We start from the raw sequence: 18,338 nt of genomic DNA, 5'->3' as shown, positions 1-18,338 counted from the left end.
TTGGCTGCATGGAAAAAGTGCACAAGTGAAGGTATCAGTTGGTTCTTTTGGCTCATTGCCACAAACTCGTTAGTAGGAAACAAGATTTGGAAAGAGATCAAAACCAATTTGTAAGGGAAATGTGACAAGAAATGGTTGACTATCAGTGAAGAAGAGCTAGTAAACTGGTTTATCCCCATGGAGCTTTGTTTGAGACATTGCGGCTGCTGCTGACAGCATCAATCCAGACATGGAGGCTTTATTGTCTCTGTATGCAATGGGGAGAAAGGGAAGAGACATGGGGCCAAGCAAGAGAAATGGATTTCAGAGCAAGGGGGAATCATACATATCCCATCTTACAAGTTCATAGCCTTTAATGCAGGACCAAGAAATTGCTTCAGCAAGAAGATGACTTTCTTTCAAATGAAAATAGTTGCAACAGCCATTATTTGTAACCATCATATCCAAGTGGTGGAAGGTCATCCTGTGTCCCCAAGTAATTCCTTTATACTTCACCACAAGTGTTTGATGAAGAAGAGTAAAGTTCGCCAGGGAAGGTGACATTGCAGCTACAGATTCGAGTATTCGAGTATTCTGAGTTGTGTAGCATGAGATGTACGATAATGAATATTATAAGTAAATAAAAGTCAATCACATGCTTATCTAATGGAATCAAGATGCTTTCTGTCAGATTTGTATAAGGTTGGTAGTTATGTAGCTCTGTTTTGCCTTTGGTAAAACTTTTCTACAACTTCAGTTTATTGAGCCTGGCATCTCAAATCAAATTCACATGCTTTAACCCTATGGCATCGTGTCACCTCCAAACAGAATAGTGTTCCCCATACAGGAATATTGATAATTGCCATAGCATCATACCTTTCGCTGCTGATTTGGGCCATTTGGCTAAATATTCTGGTGCAGAAACTCACAATTTTCTCTAAGTTCTTGGACATTAAAAGGGATAACCAGAATAAGAGTCGTAAATCCAGCAAATAGTTAATTTCATGGGCAGAGTCGGTCCTCATAGAATGAAATGGAGCTTTCACTTATGCTTAACAACAGGGTATATATCGTGCATTCTCTGTTTTATGTTTTTCCTATAGGTTTCAACAGCATGCTTTTAAGCTTAAGCTTTTTCCTTGACATTAAGTTTCAGTTGTCTTCATTGTGTTTTTTTGCATCCAGATACAGAACCAAACAAATTTATTTTCTTCAATCGCCTATCAGCGGCTACTAAGTGTGTTAAAAGCACAACATATGATACTTCAGATTTTTTTACCCAAAGTTGAAGATTAAATGTTACATGATACCTAGAAAAGTGCATTTTGTGCTATACCCTCAACTCCATGTTTCCCATGATATGCATGCAGAAGCCACTCGTACAGCTCAAAGCACTGATTAAATTAACCAAAGAGACAATAAAATATAACAGGGAAAGCAGTGTAGAAGTAATGGTGTGCAGGGCTCAGATTGAGAACAATTGCAAAGATCACAAGCTTAGATGACAGAATAATGAAATGTCAAGCTGGATCTGTCAAGACTATGAAAAAGAAAGCATAAATAATAAGCTAAATTAACAAATAACTATCACATGCAAGAAAAGGAACCAGAAGAACTCTTCCACAAATACAAGACAGACCAAATTCTTCATCATAAAGTTGGGTTGCTAGATTGATTTGTTGGCAGATCAGAGGCTAGGACGAATTCCACATATAAATTTTTCAAGGCGATCATCACTGTCATCAATAAAGGACCCATGATTGCTCCCTGTAAATGGAACATAAAAAGCCCATCAATGGAAAATGGTGCACAAGCTTCAACCCTTCAAGCAAAAGAAGGTTCCTGAAGAGCAAGCACATAATTCCCAGTCTCAAAGAACATGCAAATATAAAAGCTTTTGTTTTATTTTATTTTATTGGTTATGAGCATTTTCATAGGGAAATACATGATAAGTGAGTGTCAAAGGCATCCAATTAAAGGTTGATTTTTTTTATTTTTTGAAACATGAAATCCTATAATTTCATTCTATGACACTTAAAGGTAACCCCCCTAGCCCAGTTTGCCCATTGCAAGAAGCTGATCTCAGACTGTGAAGGACAAGAGGTTTATACTTTATATTATATGGGATGAAAATTGATGAATGCTAAATACAAATGTGGGCATTATAAAGCTGTAAATATTGATCATGCTTTGATGGATCAGACACAAAATATTGTATATTACCCCACAACCATGTCCTCCATCTAGACCTCCTTAAGAAAGGTATTGCTTTTATGAAGCCAAACAACCTATGGCATCATCCTTCGGTAAAACAGCACCTTTCTCACCCATGGCAGTATCTCACCCATTAATTCTCAACTATTACGTGTTCAGTGAATCTTAGACATCTAATTTTTCGACATTTTCAATTGCATACAGTGGTTATCAAGGACTAAAATTTGACAATAAATTTTACATTTAACTTCACTAAAAAGTAGTTGAGGGTTAATCATCCACCTTATTCCAATGCCCATTAGTCTTTGGAGAGACTAAGAGCAGAGCCAGTGACGGTTCTTTGAAGAAAGGTATAAAATGCAAGCACACACCCAAAGGATGTGGTTTCCTATAAGCAATGAAACAATTCAAATTGTATGGGAAATTATTAGTGTATTTAGTTTGGATCACAGAAGTACAAAGCACAGCACAATAGGGTGGAGAGATTACTTCCAAAACAGAGGGGAAAAGAGCAATGCCACCAAGTATGCTAAGCCCTGTCAAGTATGCATTCTGCCCGGGTATCTCATCTTGGATAGCAGTTGTGCCATAATCCAAAAGTATGAGATGGATTGCTGTCAAAGAAATAGCTTCAATATATTTTGCTTCCATAGCCAGCTGTGCTGCTGCTGGTATTGATGATAGCCAAGCAGGGGTTATGGGCAAAACCGAGCTCATAACAGCAAGGAAGGTAGACATGTACAGGAAATGAATGCAGTAGAATCTAAACAAAAGATATGTGAAACACCCTTGAAACAATGCAACCTTAGCAGAAGCCAACAGAACACTACTAACAGCATTATCAAGAACTTGGGCGCATCGATCCCGGGTAGATTTTGAAAGAGGCAACATACCCAGAACATGGTCCATAACACCCCCAGAATCTGTAGTGATTAGATAATATAAAAGCCAGAGAAACACCATCAGCTGGGAAATGAAATTCAACAACTCTGCTGCCCCAGAAACAATCAAAACCGCCATTGAGAATAACATGCTGGCACCTCCAGTTAAAACCATAGTACCACTAGCGAGTACCTGTTTCGAGACATCTAAACTCTGAAGAAGAAATGCTTTCGTCTTCTCCATCAAGTCCTCCCAAGCAATCACCGACACGAATTCCCTGAACACACCATCGATATCCCTATAAATCACTTTCCACTCTCTGTTCCATACCCCTGACTGAATTAAAGACAGCTTCTCGGACAAGGGCCCGTACCGAACTTCTTCAGGAACACTAGAACCATGGGGACTCCTCAAAGGTCTAATGATAAAACGCCGCACACCATCAACGAACTCAGTCACATTGTAATATGAAGCTAAAGAATCGATATTTTCGGACACTGTTGCATAAAATTTTTCTGTATAAGTATCTATCAATTCTGGAACTTGATTCTCATCCATCCAACTTTTGAGTCCAATTCTCTCCGCATAATTGCTTTCCTCCAAATGGGCCTTCAGCGAAATGACTGCGTCTTTCCCCTCAATCCCAATCTTATAAGAAAACAACACAAGTCCAAATAGTGACCCAATAATCATGAAGGTGATGAGTCCAACTGCAGCAATTATCTTCAATTTCTCACGCATTCTTGAAGTAATATACCGGCTGATTTTACTCCACATGGATCTATTTTCATTGGAAAAACTTCTATTGCCGCGCCGAACAGATGAAATTGAAGAGAGAGTCCGAGCGACTCCATAGGTGAATAGATTTCCACGACCAGTGACGTACACCAAAAAGCAAGGTATGGCAATGGCAGGAACAGAGGCTAGGCCAATGCGTTCGTGGACAATGACAAAGAGGCCGAAGGAGACGAGCCATTCCATGAGCTTGAAGAACCCGACCTTCCCATTACGGCGGCGAGGCGGGGAGCGGTTACGGAAGAGGCGAAGGAGGGCGGCCTGGGAGTCGATGAGAGAGCCGGTTGTGGCGCGGAGGACGGCAATGGGAATGGCCATGAAAGTCTCGAAGAGGCCCAGATTGAGAGGGTGAGACCAGAAGGACACAAGGGCCCTCTGGACCTCGCGTAAGGGCACGGAACAGAGGATTGCCCATTGAATTGGGCGCCAGTAGCCTTGTAGAAGCTTCGCCAACCCAAAGAGAAGAGCCAGAGAGAGAACCAACCCTGCATGCGACATGGCCACGTAGATTGCCAGACGCACCTGAGGGTCCTTGGACGATGCCGTCCTTGTCTTTCCTCCTCCGCTTCGGCTTCTGCTTTTGCTTCTTCTCCTTCTCCTTTCATTCTGTTGCTGTTCTTCTTCCCCCCCTTCATCATAATCATCCTCTTGCTCTGGTTCTGGCGCGCTGTGTTTTCCGCTTTTGCTGATACGGTGTCGTTTCGTTTCCAGAGAACATTTTGGATGCGTCTCCGACATTTTGGTGGGGGGTTTTCATGTCAAGATTGACTCTGTTTTCAGTGTGATTTAGGAACGACGAATTTACGCCACTCGGAGACAGATCCGGTGCTCCAATGAAATTTTTGGAAACACTTTATTGTTTTTGTGTTTTGGCAACAAGCAAAGTATTTCTCAAAACGGTTTTGTTGGTGATCGAATCCAAACTTGGGTTGGCCTTATTGCCTTGGTAAAAAAAACCATAAATACACGTCATTATTTCATTCCCCTTTTAACCAATTAAATCCTTTGAAAATACCCACCACAAACAAACAACAGTGAGTTTCCGTACTAAAAGTTGACATCCATCAATCTAAACATTTTTCTAAATATGCCATTTAGAAAAAGAGGGAGAGGGAGAGGGAGGGAGAGGGAGGAAAAGCAGAGGGTGGCATGGGAATCACCTCCTCCACATGAATCATGATGATCAAAATATGAGCAGCATTTTCCATAAAGATCTTGCCGCCGTATAACGGCGAAAGCAAAGTGGATAGATTCCATAAGATAATGAATAATGAAGCCCTGTAAAACCGTTCGCTCACTCCGAGGATTTTTTCCTATATTTGACCCATCATCACCTCCACGCTTCCCCAGACTCTATACATTGTTTAATGTCACAAGCTCATGTGTGTGAGCGAAAGGGGTAATGGGACTGTCTTCATCGGCAACATTAACCATCCCGAAATCAACCATTTAAGGTAATGTTTCCTGATATATGCTATGTTTGCCCCAAGAAAATCTGTGGGTGAAACAATGTGAAAACTTACTATAAAGCTGACGGCGTTTGCTTCTTTAAAAGGAAAGTTAAAGATTCATCAATAGGAATCTGATTTCATTACCAATTCAGACATTCAAAAAGGCTGCAGAGAATAGGAAGTTGCTTCTAACCGAAACAATGCATACCCCAAAAGGCCCCGTGACAAATGCATATTTAAGTCATCAGCATATGGTTTAACTGCTTCATCACAAGAGAGAGGAGAGAGAGACAGAGAGAAAGCTTCAATGGAGGAGGAGGTGGTGGATGCTCTGCTGAATGGCGATAGAGAAACTCAGATTAGAGCAGCCACTGATCTGAGTGGATTGAGTGGTAGGCAGAGGCACAGGTTGGCTGAGAGAGGAGTGGTTCCTCCTTTGCTTTCCATGCTTCACTCTCAAGATTTTGAGGCTGTTGAGGCTGCTCTCTTTGCTCTCCTCAGACTCGCCTCTGGAAGTGAAAGGTTAGTTCACCGATTCGTCCATTGTCGTTGCAAATTTAGTATTGATAATGGGGTGATTAGATGAGTTCTGGGTTTTCTTGAAATCCCAAATTCCATACTTACCTGTGATAAAAGGAAAAAAGTTTCTGCGTGAACCATTTTTTGGATTGAAAAGAACTGTTATAATAATTGGTACCATGAAACATTGTCTCTGTGATTGATTAGTCATTATTCTGTCATCTAGGAAGGCTTTGTTCTCATATGTAACAGTAACTGACTCTGCAGGAACAAAGTTCGCATTGCAAAGGCTGGGGCCATACCAGTGTTGTTAAGCCTCCTCCAATGCCAAAGTGAGGCGCTGATGGATCTCGCCATGGCTGCACTCTTGATCCTCTCTTCTTGCAGAGCAAACAAGCTAGTGATTGCTGCTTCTGGGGCTATTCAAATTCTAGTTGAAATGCTCAGTGGAGACAACACCGGAGGCGATAACAATGGTAGCAGCATGAGTATGCAGGCCAAACTCGATGCCATATCCACATTCCAAAACCTCTCAACTTGCCATGAGATCATTCCATTAGTTGTGTCTTCAGGTGCTGTGTTTTCGCTGCTTCAACTACTCTGTGGTTGTGACAAATCATCGGAGTTGGTCCAGAAGGCGATATCGCTGCTAGAAACGATGGCCTCCTGGTCAGAGATTGCAGTTGAGGAAGTGGCTGGGACGGGTGGTGCGATTCAGGCACTGGTTGAGACAGTGGAGGAGGGGAGTCCACAGTGCCAAGAGCATGCTGTGGGAATTCTGCTGCTCATATGCAAGAGCTGCAGAGAGAAATACAGAGGATTGATTTTGAGGGAAGGAATCATGCCAGGGCTGCTTCAGTTGAGTGTACACGGCACATGGAGGGCTAAGGACATGGCTCAAGACTTGTTGCTTCTTCTGAGGGAATGCCCAAACTATGGTTCAAGAAAGAAACAATTGAAGAATGAGCATTTGGAGCAGATTATGAAAGAGATCGATGCAGAAGGAGAGGAAGTTGCTGGGACAGCATTGAGGATGGTGGAGGAGATGATTGCCAAGCTCAATGTATGATTCTTTAGTTGCTGCTCTTCAAAATTATACAAGTTTTGGCGTAGGTAGCTAGCTTATAGCCTCACTCTCTCTGTATATAAGATTGGTTTTCGGCTCCTTTCCCTAGTTGTCTTTTTCATTAACATCTGGCCAAGTCCATGAGGCGTCCATTTTTATTGTAATATGATGTTATTTGCCTCATTGGCAGTCCATGTAATGGAAAAAAATGGGAAGCACACTGCCACTTGGAAATTCTCAGTAAATTAAAGGAGGTTGGACCTGCACCGTGTAAAAAGCTCTACATAGACCATGATTAGAAATTTCAGGACAATCACAGATCACAAGCATCAGCTCCCATTTGGGATTCTTATTTTTGGAGGGCCCCAAAGCATAAAAGCCTAATGGTCCAGCACGCTTAACAACAGAGAAGGCTGAGAGGGCACTTTCTGCAGCAATGAGGCTGGGCTGCCTCCTCTCACATGCTGAGCTTGGCTTTTTAGTGGATGTGGATAGCGTGTAAATAGTTTCTTCTTCCCCCATGTGTAGGAACAAATGGCCTCTTCTTGATTTATATATGCCACCGATCACCATCATCCTGGCTGCCAGTGCTTTTCTTTGCTGTTCTTATTATGCTAGTATGTTCATGCCTATATTATGCCTGAGGTTCAGCAGGATCTATGAATTCTATCACATAACCCGCTTAAAGAGCAACGGATTTTTATGAAAAAGATATCCCTGTTAACCAGGATGCAAGTCATCCAATTGTAGTTCCCCACATTGTACCCCCATTCAAATTTCTATCAACGAAGCTACTTAGTATCAGCAACATCAGAAACAATCTGACCAATGCATTTATGGCAGTAATTGAAAACACAAAGATTGAAAAATATTTGAAGTTATGCCTAAGTAGAACTCACAGGGAAATGGAAATGCTTCATCTTTCAAATCGACTTTATCCTAACATAGTATCATCTTTCTCCTTCTAAAGTAGTGTATGGAGGATTATTCAATCAGTGTAATTTCATCTCTCCTCTACAAAAAACGAGGGTATAACACACCCAGAAGCAAACACAACTACAAAATGGATACCATTTTTCAGCCTGACCTCCTATAAAGGCTATAAGCCACAGCAACAGTTGCCACTGCTCCAACTACAGCAATGGTGGCAAACACATCAGCTTGTTCCCATGTTCCCATCCAGTGGGAAAGCTTGGTCAATACCTTCTTTCCTTGCTCCTCTGATGTGCACTTATCCACCAAAGTTGCATCTCTGCAACAAGACACTCCATCAGCTCCCTGGCAACAGCCTGCCACACTTTCTTTATTGCCCAGACTGGGGCTGTCTTCTTGATGCTTCTTTTTCCTCTTCTGATCTTTTCCATTTGGCAGCTTCTGTTCATCCACCTTCTCACCTTCCTCAGTAGATGAACCCATTTGGCCCCTGCAGTTGATTATTGTTAATTATATGCTCCTTCGGGATAAAATCTGGGAGAAATGATAAGCACTAATCCTACATAGCAACTGTAAAGAAAAAGATAAAAGAGTATATTTCTTACGAGCAAAGATGACCAGGAATACCTAAAGACTCATGTATCACTTCTTGAAGGTAAAGACACAAGGATCAAACAAAATGAAGAATTGTATGGTAATAAGTAAGATCACTGTGGCTGCCCATCTAGGAAAGTGCATGGATAAATCCAATTCTCAGGAAGAAAAAAGGAAGTTTCCACTTCTGTATTTCACAATCATGTTACTTCCCAGTCTACGGAGGAACATTTTTCACCAGGCAGATAAAATTAAAGCATTTAATTCTGCACTCACATCCCATAGTACAAATCCCCTAGGCTATGTTTGGCTCCTGGAAAATACTAAGAAAAGAAAAACAAAATGTTAAGAAAAATTATTTTTTTCATATTTGGTTACCATGAAAATATGAAAGACAATCAAATATAATTAAAATTAGTTAGAAACTTATCTTCCTTCACTTTTTTTTTTTTACGTTATTTTTCCTCTCAATTTTCTAAAACCAAAACATAGGGTTAGTCCAGTGATTAACATGTCAAATTCAGTAAGAGAAAACTGAGCTACATACATGCACAAAGAGAAATAAAAAGACATAGTTTAACATTGAAACAGGAATATTTAAATCTTCAATTACATTTAACAAAAGCATCCAGCTAGACTCGTTTCAAAAGCTGTTGTAAACAAAATAAACTAGATTAATTCCAATCAAAAGATTCAGGAGAGAGAGTAATACACCCACAATTTATCTCGACATTGCGAATGTTCATTACATAACTGACAAATTGCACTCCTCAAATATGTATTCTCATACCATTCATCAGGGGGGCATTTTAGATAAAAACACACACACACACACACGCACACACACACACACATATATATATATATATCATGTCCTGGTGAAAAGCTTCATCACATAAATACTCAATTAAACATCAACAAGGTTCATCACATTTAGCAGACACAAGGAATCATTCCACTGCTATATTATCATTAATAAAAGTATCAACAAATCATTCAAAAGAAAATGTACATGAAGAGAGCCTATGCATAACACAAAGATACAAACCTCCAAATTCGTTCTATGATCTCCCCCTTCCCAATGTGCTGATCAAGCAATTCAGGAACATCATTTGGAGTCACATAACCATACCTGTAAAAGAAGAAAACTATTTACTGCTACTAGTGATCCAATTAAATCAGTTTTTCATATTGGAATGCAATTAACATTTGTATCATACCAATGGCCCATAATTTTTCCCTCTGGATTTGGACTGTAAATTATCAAGTTTCCAGCATATTTGTGGCCCCCAACATGAGAACAAGGGGTTACAAAAACTTGATCCCCCAGCCCTCGCAAGTCAATCTCCTCTTTGAGCTTTTGAATGAGTACTGGTCCACAAACACCACATCTCTTATCCCGGCTACCATGAGCACACACAAATATGTGGGAACCAGTCAACACCTCTTGCATTCCAGAGGCCCAGGGTTTCCCATTCACAATCACATCATCAACAAAACTATCCACATCTGAATCTTTCAAACTCCTTCATTCAAGAAATGCACAAAAAATTCCAGAGTCAATGAAAATGCTAATTTCAACAACCGAAACCCTAATATCTAACCATCTACAAGACAAAGGTAACAACCTGGAGTAAACTACAGCACATTGCCACTATTCCTGTAATTTCGTTTTTTTTTTCCACATCTAATCTGTTAGTACATTAGCTTGGTTAGATTAAATGGGCATGTTTGTGGATGGTTTTTCACGTCGAGCAATTGGAATTGGAATTCTTAATATATTGATTAACTGTTTAATTAATTTAAGAATTTAGGCTGATCGGATCAAACATGGGTTCATGCCTACTGGTTCCACGACTATAAGATCATGAAAATTATAATACCCCAAGCCCACCAAAGAAAAATTAAAAAAAATAAAGCCCTACTAATGGAAGCATTTCACTAGTTCTACCGACTTTCAAGGAGAATCAGCATATTTTCATACTCAACATAGAAAGAAAGTTTCAAGGAATAAAACACAAATTCTAGTAAATTTACTTGTATTTGATCATTTCCGGGAAAATCAGAACATCTCCATCCGAAAACTCAGTCCCATCGCGTCCCTCGCATATCGTGAACTTGGTCTGTCCAAAACAAAAGAAAAAGGCAAAAGCAACGATTCAACAAAACTCATCAGATCCAAACTCAACACATACATCGCAGAAAGAAACACAAGAATTAACCAACCGACCAGAGTTCTTCATATGAAACCGACCTTGACAGCAATGTCATTCTTGCGAGACTTGAGAGCCGAGGAGAAAAGCTTCGGAAGCAGATCGGAATCAGAGCCCTCGACGCGAGGAAGCCAATCCTCGGGGCTCTTGAAGCAGAGAAACACGTGGCGGTCGTAAGCATCGACAGTGCCGGCGATGGAGGCTTTGTACATTTCCTCTCGCTGGAAGCCATACTTGAAGTCCTCATCAGACTCGCCGGAGAAGGACGAGGGATTGTCTACAGCTTCGGCCATGGAGAAAACTAGGGTTTTGAGAGGGAAATGAGAGCCGAATCGATGGAGTCTCGGCTGCAGAGATGTGAAGGAGAAATAATGTTGCGCGACAAAAATCAGAGTGCCCCTACGGTGCCCAATGCGCATACCTTTTGTCTCCTGCTCAACCGATCAAGATTTTCAATACCATTCAACAATCATATGAGCGCAGAAAGCGTTTGCCAACACGCGCTGTTATGTTCCTCCGTTAAAATAAGGGTATTTTTTAATCAATAATTGAATTGAAATCACGCAAAAGAATCCGTGACTTGCACGTCAGGAGGTGGAGGAACTGGGAGCGCGTGAGGTATAAGGTCCAAAACCGGTGCAAGATACGGGAAATGGTAGGGTAACAGAGACCACGTGATAGAAAGTTGTTGAGACTGGAAAGTTTGGCGGTATACTTAATTCTAAATGGGCCTTGAGATTAATACACCTAACGAAGCAGTGACTTGATCACTATTTTCTTGACCCGTTAATGATTGGTTATTGTGCACAAAAAAAATGGCATCAAAGAGTGAGCGAGTATAAGAATTAAAAAGACGCGGGCGAGTAGCCTTAGCATGTGGCGTGTCCCATGTTGCGGTTGCTGACGTAATCTCTTACGAACATAAATTTGTTTCCTCGTTTAAAGATTGCTTGTAGCCTTAAGCGGAAATTTAAAGGCGCATAAATTAGACCCACGCTTCCTCGTTTGAATCAATCAAATAGATGGATTGGGCCCTTGAGTAGGTTGGGCTTTCATTTGGAACTCGAAAACTTGTGTTTATTTCAAGACCCAAGAGATAAATCAATTGTTTTTGGGGTGTGTTTGTTAGATCGGAACAGAATCAATATTTTATGTTTATTTCTATTCCCTTTCAATAAGAATAAGTTTGGTAATTTCAATTTTTGTATTTGGATATATATATATAGGAAATGTAAGATTAGAATGATAATTTGTTTCCATTTCAATCTTATGTAAATTTAATTCATTTTTAAAAATAAATTTGGTTTAATGTTGTGTTAAAAAATGGATTTGGGTGTTACAGCAAAGTCAAGGGTTGAAAGGAGAAAGAAGAAAAACAATTTTTTTCAATATGATAAAAAAATTCACCTTTTCATAAGGACAAAATTGTCTTAAAAATGACAAATTAAAAAAAAAAAACAACTTTAAAAATATTTTTAGTATTAAGGCAACTTGCCTTAAGACTTAAATAAAAGAACTTGTTGCTTATTCTCCTCAGAAACATTTTTTATAGAGACACTATTAACAAAAATATTCAAATTAAAAATGTTTCAATCAGGTGAAAACGGATTTTATGTTCTTCTTTGATAGGAGGAATAATGACGGGTGATTTTGGTAGAAGAATATGAGTTGAGTATGACTACAGTGCATTTGTCAAAGGATCTGTCAATTTCCCAACGATACTGAGAATCTAAGAAAGTAAAATAAAGTGTGGTGTAGCTTCACTGAGTTGATTGCTGGGGAGGAGCTACCAACATTGGTGGGAGACAAAAAGGGCCCAACAGTGTCCTTAGGTGATTGAGGAACTAAGAGGAGAATGTGTTGGAGATTCCATGAAGAAAGTTAGGTCAAAAAGCTTTGGCAGTTGGTTGATGGTAATGGAAAAGGCTCATTAGGGGGGGGGGGGGGGGGTTAGGAAATGGATCTGTGAGCGACAGTTTCATTTTCGCGGGCCTTTTTCTTCAAACCCAACTGCTCAAAGATCATCCTTGGCTGAGGGTACAAGTTATATGGCTGAGTGGATTTTCCATTGAGTTTGATACAGAAATAGAGAAGAAGAGAGGCACAAGGTGGGACAGCAAGAAAGATGCAGCAACTTCATTCCTCATTTAATTGCATTTGAATTTCATGAGCACAGTTTTTATCATGTGATGCCCAGTAACAAAGGAGCAGTTACATGTGCTTTTATCAGAGGAACCCACATATTAGAACCCCCCCCTTGGCAATGGAAAGAGAAGCCATTGAAGCACAATACAAAAAAAGGAGATAGAAAATGAAGCAGAGAGGAAACAATCACAAGAATCAAAAGAAATCGATCTCTAAATAATTACCAGAAGGCTTCACATCAACACCTGGGACCTTTACGGCTGTGGGTGCTTTTGTTGTGTCACTTCTTGCAGAGAAGTCTATCATGAATGGTTTTGGCACGTCTGGCGGATTGGTACATCGAATGAGTGCCCAATTCACACTCTGAAAGAACGGATGCTGCTTAACTTCTGTTGCTCCACGCCTATATGCAAGGCGATGCTGTGGTTCTTTCACAAGCAAACCTCTTATCAAGTCCCTTGCAGCAAAGCTTACTGCAGGTGACTCAGGAAATCTAAGCGGCTGCCCAACCACATTGAAGAGAGTAGCCCGGTTTCCAGCTCCCTTAAAAGGAGTTTTACCAAACAAGAGCTCATAGAGAAAGATCCCAAATGTCCACCAGTCAACAGCACTGCCATGCCCTTCACCTTTAATGATTTCAGGTGCCAAGTACTCATGAGTACCCACAAAGGACATTGATCGAGCGGTTGTGGGTTCAGCTATGAGCTCTGGGAGAGGGCTCACCTGATGATATATGTCATTCTTTGGTTTTGCCTTTTTCTCTTTCTTGGCCCTTGTCAAGAAGCGTGGAGCAAAACATGTGGGTTGGATGCAAGATGGCTGGATGACACAGGTTGGCTCAATGCAAGCAGGCTGAACACAATATCCTGAGTTCTTGGATTCCAAGCTTGAGTTTGAGAATTTGACCAACGTCGGGCAGACAGCACACCTTAGGGAGAGGTCAAAGTCTGAAAGCATTATATGCCCATCTTCCCTCACCAGAACATTCTCTGGTTTCAGGTCCCTGTAAATGATCCCAAGCATGTGCAAATACTCCAAAGCAAGGAGAACTTCTGCCACATAAAACCTGAACAAGGGAAAAGATATTAGTAAAACTATAGCCACAGGTACCGATTCAACTTGATTTTTCTCCAATAGATCCCATTCCAATTCAGATAAAACTGCATAATCATCATCATCATCATCTAATATGTACAGGTTAGTGAGAGTACATGCATCTATAATACTCCAATTCACCTCTCATTCTGTACACTACGTTCGCATAAAAGTGACTAACAAATATGCATGTAAAAATAAACTACTAAATGTGGCTATGCATCAATCATATGCCTGTAAACTAACTATTAAATGAGCATGTTTGCATGTTTTGTCTTGCTTGACTTGTAGGGTGGTGAATGGGTTCATGTAAACTTGGGATTGTCTTCCAATCAACTCATCTCAAAATCTATATCTAGCCAATTATCTCATCTAAATCCATGTATCTTACTAGTACTGTTGTATGTTCTACATCTACATTTCAGCCACAATACTTCAGAAAGAAGACTAAGAGGGCATTTTTTTTTTAGCTTTTTGCTGAAAGCAATTTGCTTTCAGACTTTAAGTCGTTTGTCTTTCTACTTTTTCATGACTTACTATAAACTTTTTACTGCAAAAAGTAATATATTTGTTTTTCTTTACTTTTTAATGTTTAATAGAAATAAACTATTAAAAAAATAAACAACCTAATACTTAACATTATTAAGCATTAAAGTTCTATTTAGAATTAAGTAAAAAAAAAAACACCACCTAAGTGTTCACCTCTTAACCATGGTTTAACTTAATTTCTTAATCACCATCTACCAATTATGCCAACCACATATATAAATCTTTTTTATATAAGGGAACCTAGTTCAATTAATATTGGAATTTATTTATTTTTCTGAATGTTAACTATAGTGTGACGAGTAAAAACTTCGATTAATTATAACTCAAAACTACACAAACTTAGTTGTGTTGGTATTACAGTTTTGTAGTTAAATAATTAAATCAGATTTTTTTTTTTTGAATGATATCATAAATAAATAGAAAAATAACACTTCTTTATATAAGGCAATATATGTTGGGCATTTCTTAGTCTGCCCACCTACATGTGATGTCATTGAAGCAGTGTAAAACTTTCATGAAAGGTTTGGCACCCAAGAGCGGAAAGAACTTGGAGAAAAAATAAACCACCAATTGTTTTAAACTATTAAAATGGTTTAACAAAATAAAAATTGTCCAGAAGAAGAAAGGGGAAGGAGGTAGGGACCAAAGGCTCAGTGGACAAATGCAAAGGTAGCATATGAAAGAAAGGGTTATATCAACTTTGTGGAAGTGTTTCAACTTAAGTTTTGTTTACCAATTTCAAATGGGCAATTTCTCCAAAAAAATGTGTGCAATTAATTGAGGAGCCAGTTAGACATTCAAGATTAAGACATGATCTCAAGATTATTCGGGTAAGCAACCAAGAGAACAGTTTTACAAGCAATTCGCTCTATTAGCTTGTTACTCAGAGGCCTTTGTGGGAAAAGAAGATATCTGTAACAGCACCATAGTGAACATATGAGGCAATGGAAAGTCATTGAGACCATCAAGTCCTATCAACGCTGTTTCAACCAAAATTGGATTTTCTAGTTCTTCAGTTTTCTTAGAAAACTAAGCACCAAACAGTTGGCACTTGCCACCATGAGCTGCATACATGGGCAGCAGTGGTATTGCCCTAAAAGCATTTTGACAATTGACAATACATAAATATATAACTAGGTCATTTTAATGTATGCATAGAAGTTTAAAGGTAAAGGGCAAAAAGAAAAACAGACCTGGCAGCATGCTCTGAGAAATATTTCCCTGGTTGTCTCTGTCTGAGTGCGTGCAAATCACCCCCAGGGCAGAACTCCATCACCAAGCAAGAGAACTTCTCTGTCTCAAAGTGTGTATACAAAGTAGGCAGAAATGGATGATCCAAAGATTGCAATATCTCTCTCTCTGTTTGAGCCCTCAGAAGCTTCTTCCGGCTCGCTAGAGCTCCTTTATCCATAACTTTCATGGCAAAGTAACTTCTAGTGCAACTCAACTCTGACAGATAAACAGTGCCTATATCTCCACATCCCAATTTCTTCAACAGCCTGAAGTGGTTCAAACCCAACACCCCATCACGAGATCGCACAGCTTGAATTGCTTCCCATCTCGTATCATTTGCCTTGTGAGGCTTGTAAAGAGTGCTACTAAAACTGCTGGAGCTGCTTTCATCACTAAGATCACTGCCAGTGCTACCTCTGTAGATACTAGTCTTCCTGCTCTCAGCAAAATCACAGGAGTTGCTAATTTCAGCACTTTCACCAGACTTCTCTACACTGCTTGCACATTCACTAACCTCCGTGTTGGTGAAACTTTGTTTTGCTTCTGTGTACTGAGTTGCAGAGTATAGACTGTTTTGAGGACTAGCGCAAAAGCTAATTGCTGATTGAGCCGTTAATTGGCTGTTTGGTTCTACAACACCTCCTTTACATGGGCCTGGAACAAAATTTTCAGGACCTATCAATCCACTTGAATTACAATTCTCAGAAACATCAACAGGATGCTTGATGCAAGATTTGGTTTCCACTGCTGAAACCTGCTTTTGAGAAGAATTTTTCCCCATCTTATCAAGAACAGCATTTGGGCCCACAACCAATTGATCTTTGTTTGATTTATATAATTGTTTTGATGAAGTATGTAGTTCTTCGAGATGCATATGATCTTGTGCTGTTTTGTGGGAATGCTTTTCATTGATTACAGAGTCCACTGCATGTAGGACAGTCTTCATCCCATGGTCAGGAACAGTTGCATAAGATGCAGAAGAAGCCCCGTCATTTCTAGATTGTTTTGGAGGTGGAAGCCGAGTGGGGCGAGAAGTCCCAGAGATGGAAGAAAGGTTATAGCCCATCACAGAAGCAGAATTATGAGTCTTTGGGAAAGAACTAACTCCATCACCAACCGATTCCATTGAGCAATTCAGCATCAGCGCTGCCACATCAAAATCCAATTGAGCTCATCGATCCTTATTCTAAGGCTATCGCTTACAGACTATTACCCTTTTTGTTGCTGAGAAAGCGTGTGAAAAGAAAACAAATAAAATTTTGAATCTTATTTCACTATTGAAACAGTCAGAGAAAACAGAGCCTCCACGCAACAGAGCTTAATAAAACTGTAGTGATCCAAATATATCCTTAATCTTTTCATCAGTTTTCTGAGCAACCAAACAAAGGGCAAGCGTCTTTCTCAAAGAAAGAGTGTCGTAATTGACACTACTATGCACAACCACTAAGCAAACACCCAAACCGAAGGCATGAATTCGAATCAGCCATTATGCAAATTCAAAAAAGAAATGTAATTCACCAAATCTGCAGAGACCCATTAAAGAGTAAATCACCAGCAACCCATAAAATCCAAGAAAACCCCAAACTTAACGGAGAAAACAATACATGAACCTTAATTCACAATAATATTAAATAAATAAAAAACATACCAAAAAAATGATAAACAATAAATAAAGATCTAAATAACCACATAGCACCCAGAAAATTACACAGCTTTCTCAACCCAAACCCAGCATTAACAGATTTTGTCAACCAAAAGACCTCACAAAGACAGAACAAAAGTGCTCTCCCCTTCTTTCCCTTCCCTGCGGTTATCCTGGCAACCAAACAAAACCCAAAAAGAGAAACAAAGAAAAAAAGAACAACAACCAAAGATTACCTTATTACAAAAGAGTAATGAGAATGCGGAGCAAGAAAGCGGTCATGACCGGCGAAGAAGCGAAAATGAGACGACCCCCACCCAGAAAACCCCAAAGAGAAAGCTAAACAACTTTGTAGGCTCTTTGTGTGCTGTTCAAAGTTGTTTTGAGATCCGATCCAAACGAGAAAGAAAGAGAAAGAGAAAGAGATAGACAGAGAGAGAGAGAGAATTGAATAATAAAAAAAAACGATAAAAATAATAAATTTCAGTTATTTTTTTCGTCGTTTAATGGGAGAATCAAAGAGTAGAGAACCAAAACCCAAGTTCACAAGCAAAGCAAAGCAAAAGGCGTCTTTATCTTTGGGATGATGTTCCCTTCACAAAACTAATCCTCTCTTCTGCTTTCTTATTACCCTGCTCCTTCCTTCCTTCCTTTCTTCCTTCCTTCCTTTCTTCTTTCTTTCTTTATCTAAAAAAAAAAAAAAATTATTAATATTTATTAGAGAGATAGTGATCTCTTCTTCTCACTTTTTGGTAGATGGGGCACCCTTTCTTCACTCTCCCCTGCTCCTTTTTCTACTGATTACAGTTACAGTGTTACACTACTCACCTTCCTTTTTCCCCTGGGGCCATACTTTTTAGCTATAAAGCATCCCTCTCCCCTTTCCTGCTTTAAAAATTAATATTCACCCTTCTTTTTTTTTTTTTCTTTATCTTAGGATATTGGCATCCTCTTATTTATTGTGGGCAATTTTAATATTTTTCTTACAAGAAAAGATAATTGAAATATCCTTTTCATTTCAAAACTTG

General features: G+C 39.5%; 4 protein-coding genes across 6 annotated transcripts; 1 reads left to right on the top strand and 3 right to left on the bottom strand.

The window, feature by feature from the left end:
• Positions 1–1,398: 1,398 nt before the first annotated feature.
• LOC117930399 (transmembrane protein 245-like) lies at positions 1,399–5,663 on the bottom strand. Of its 2 annotated transcripts, none has more exons than XM_034851042.1 (2): positions 2,683–5,663; positions 1,399–1,746 (listed from the first exon to the last, which is right to left on the bottom strand). In XM_034851042.1, exons 1-2 carry the CDS (start codon positions 4,606–4,608, stop codon positions 1,630–1,632), a joined length of 2,043 nt encoding a protein of 680 aa, XP_034706933.1. In that variant the 5' UTR covers positions 4,609–5,663; the 3' UTR covers positions 1,399–1,629. The 2 variants fall into 2 exon arrangements, with proteins under 2 accessions (XP_034706933.1, XP_034706932.1); XM_034851041.1 differs by lacking the exon at positions 1,399–1,746 and having other exon boundaries at positions 2,157–5,365; positions 5,466–5,663.
• Positions 5,628–7,166, top strand: LOC117930402 (U-box domain-containing protein 6). Its single transcript, XM_034851044.1, has 2 exons — positions 5,628–5,843; positions 6,108–7,166. The coding sequence occupies exons 1-2, from the start codon at positions 5,629–5,631 to the stop codon at positions 6,907–6,909; spliced, it is 1,017 nt and encodes a 338-aa protein (XP_034706935.1). The 5' UTR covers position 5,628; the 3' UTR covers positions 6,910–7,166.
• A 601-nt stretch (positions 7,167–7,767) lies between these two features.
• LOC117930400 (altered inheritance of mitochondria protein 32) lies at positions 7,768–11,071 on the bottom strand. The gene is made up of 5 exons (XM_034851043.1): positions 10,688–11,071; positions 10,471–10,556; positions 9,654–9,959; positions 9,482–9,565; positions 7,768–8,329 (listed from the first exon to the last, which is right to left on the bottom strand). Exons 1-5 carry the CDS (start codon positions 11,063–11,065, stop codon positions 7,984–7,986), a joined length of 1,200 nt encoding a protein of 399 aa, XP_034706934.1. The 5' UTR covers positions 11,066–11,071; the 3' UTR covers positions 7,768–7,983.
• A 1,686-nt stretch (positions 11,072–12,757) lies between these two features.
• LOC117930205 (protein kinase PVPK-1-like) lies at positions 12,758–17,992 on the bottom strand. Of its 2 annotated transcripts, none has more exons than XM_034850721.1 (3): positions 17,547–17,992; positions 15,629–17,191; positions 12,758–13,857 (listed from the first exon to the last, which is right to left on the bottom strand). In XM_034850721.1, the coding sequence occupies exons 2-3, from the start codon at positions 16,807–16,809 to the stop codon at positions 12,987–12,989; spliced, it is 2,052 nt and encodes a 683-aa protein (XP_034706612.1). In that variant the 5' UTR covers positions 16,810–17,191; positions 17,547–17,992; the 3' UTR covers positions 12,758–12,986. The 2 variants fall into 2 exon arrangements, with proteins under 2 accessions (XP_034706612.1, XP_034706611.1); XM_034850720.1 differs by having other exon boundaries at positions 15,629–16,814.
• Between the last annotated feature and the right edge of the window lie 346 nt (positions 17,993–18,338).

The sequence above is a fragment of the Vitis riparia genome, chromosome 14 (assembly GCF_004353265.1).
Source record: "Vitis riparia cultivar Riparia Gloire de Montpellier isolate 1030 chromosome 14, EGFV_Vit.rip_1.0, whole genome shotgun sequence".
Taxonomy (NCBI): Eukaryota; Viridiplantae; Streptophyta; class Magnoliopsida; order Vitales; family Vitaceae; genus Vitis; species Vitis riparia.
This window is presented reverse-complemented; position numbering and strand designations above follow the sequence as displayed.

Excerpts from the sequence above, each read along its gene's own strand:
- LOC117930399 (XM_034851041.1), bottom strand. The coding sequence starts at position 4,608 with ATGTCGGAGACGCATCCAAAATGTTCTCTGGAAACGAAACGACACCGT.
- LOC117930402 (XM_034851044.1), top strand. The coding sequence starts at position 5,629 with ATGGAGGAGGAGGTGGTGGATGCTCTGCTGAATGGCGATAGAGAAACT. Across the intron at positions 5,844-6,107 it reads CTCGCCTCTGGAAGTGAAAG|GAACAAAGTTCGCATTGCAA; the intron begins GTTAGTTCACCG and ends CTGACTCTGCAG.
- LOC117930400 (XM_034851043.1), bottom strand. The coding sequence starts at position 11,065 with ATGCGCATTGGGCACCGTAGGGGCACTCTGATTTTTGTCGCGCAACAT. Across the intron at positions 10,557-10,687 it reads AGAATGACATTGCTGTCAAG|ACCAAGTTCACGATATGCGA; the intron begins GTCGGTTTCATA and ends TGTTTTGGACAG. Across the intron at positions 8,330-9,481 it reads ATCATAGAACGAATTTGGAG|GGGCCAAATGGGTTCATCTA; the intron begins GTTTGTATCTTT and ends AATCAACTGCAG.
- LOC117930205 (XM_034850721.1), bottom strand. The coding sequence starts at position 16,809 with ATGCTGAATTGCTCAATGGAATCGGTTGGTGATGGAGTTAGTTCTTTC. Across the intron at positions 13,858-15,628 it reads TTCTCAGAGCATGCTGCCAG|GTTTTATGTGGCAGAAGTTC; the intron begins GTCTGTTTTTCT and ends TCCCTTGTTCAG.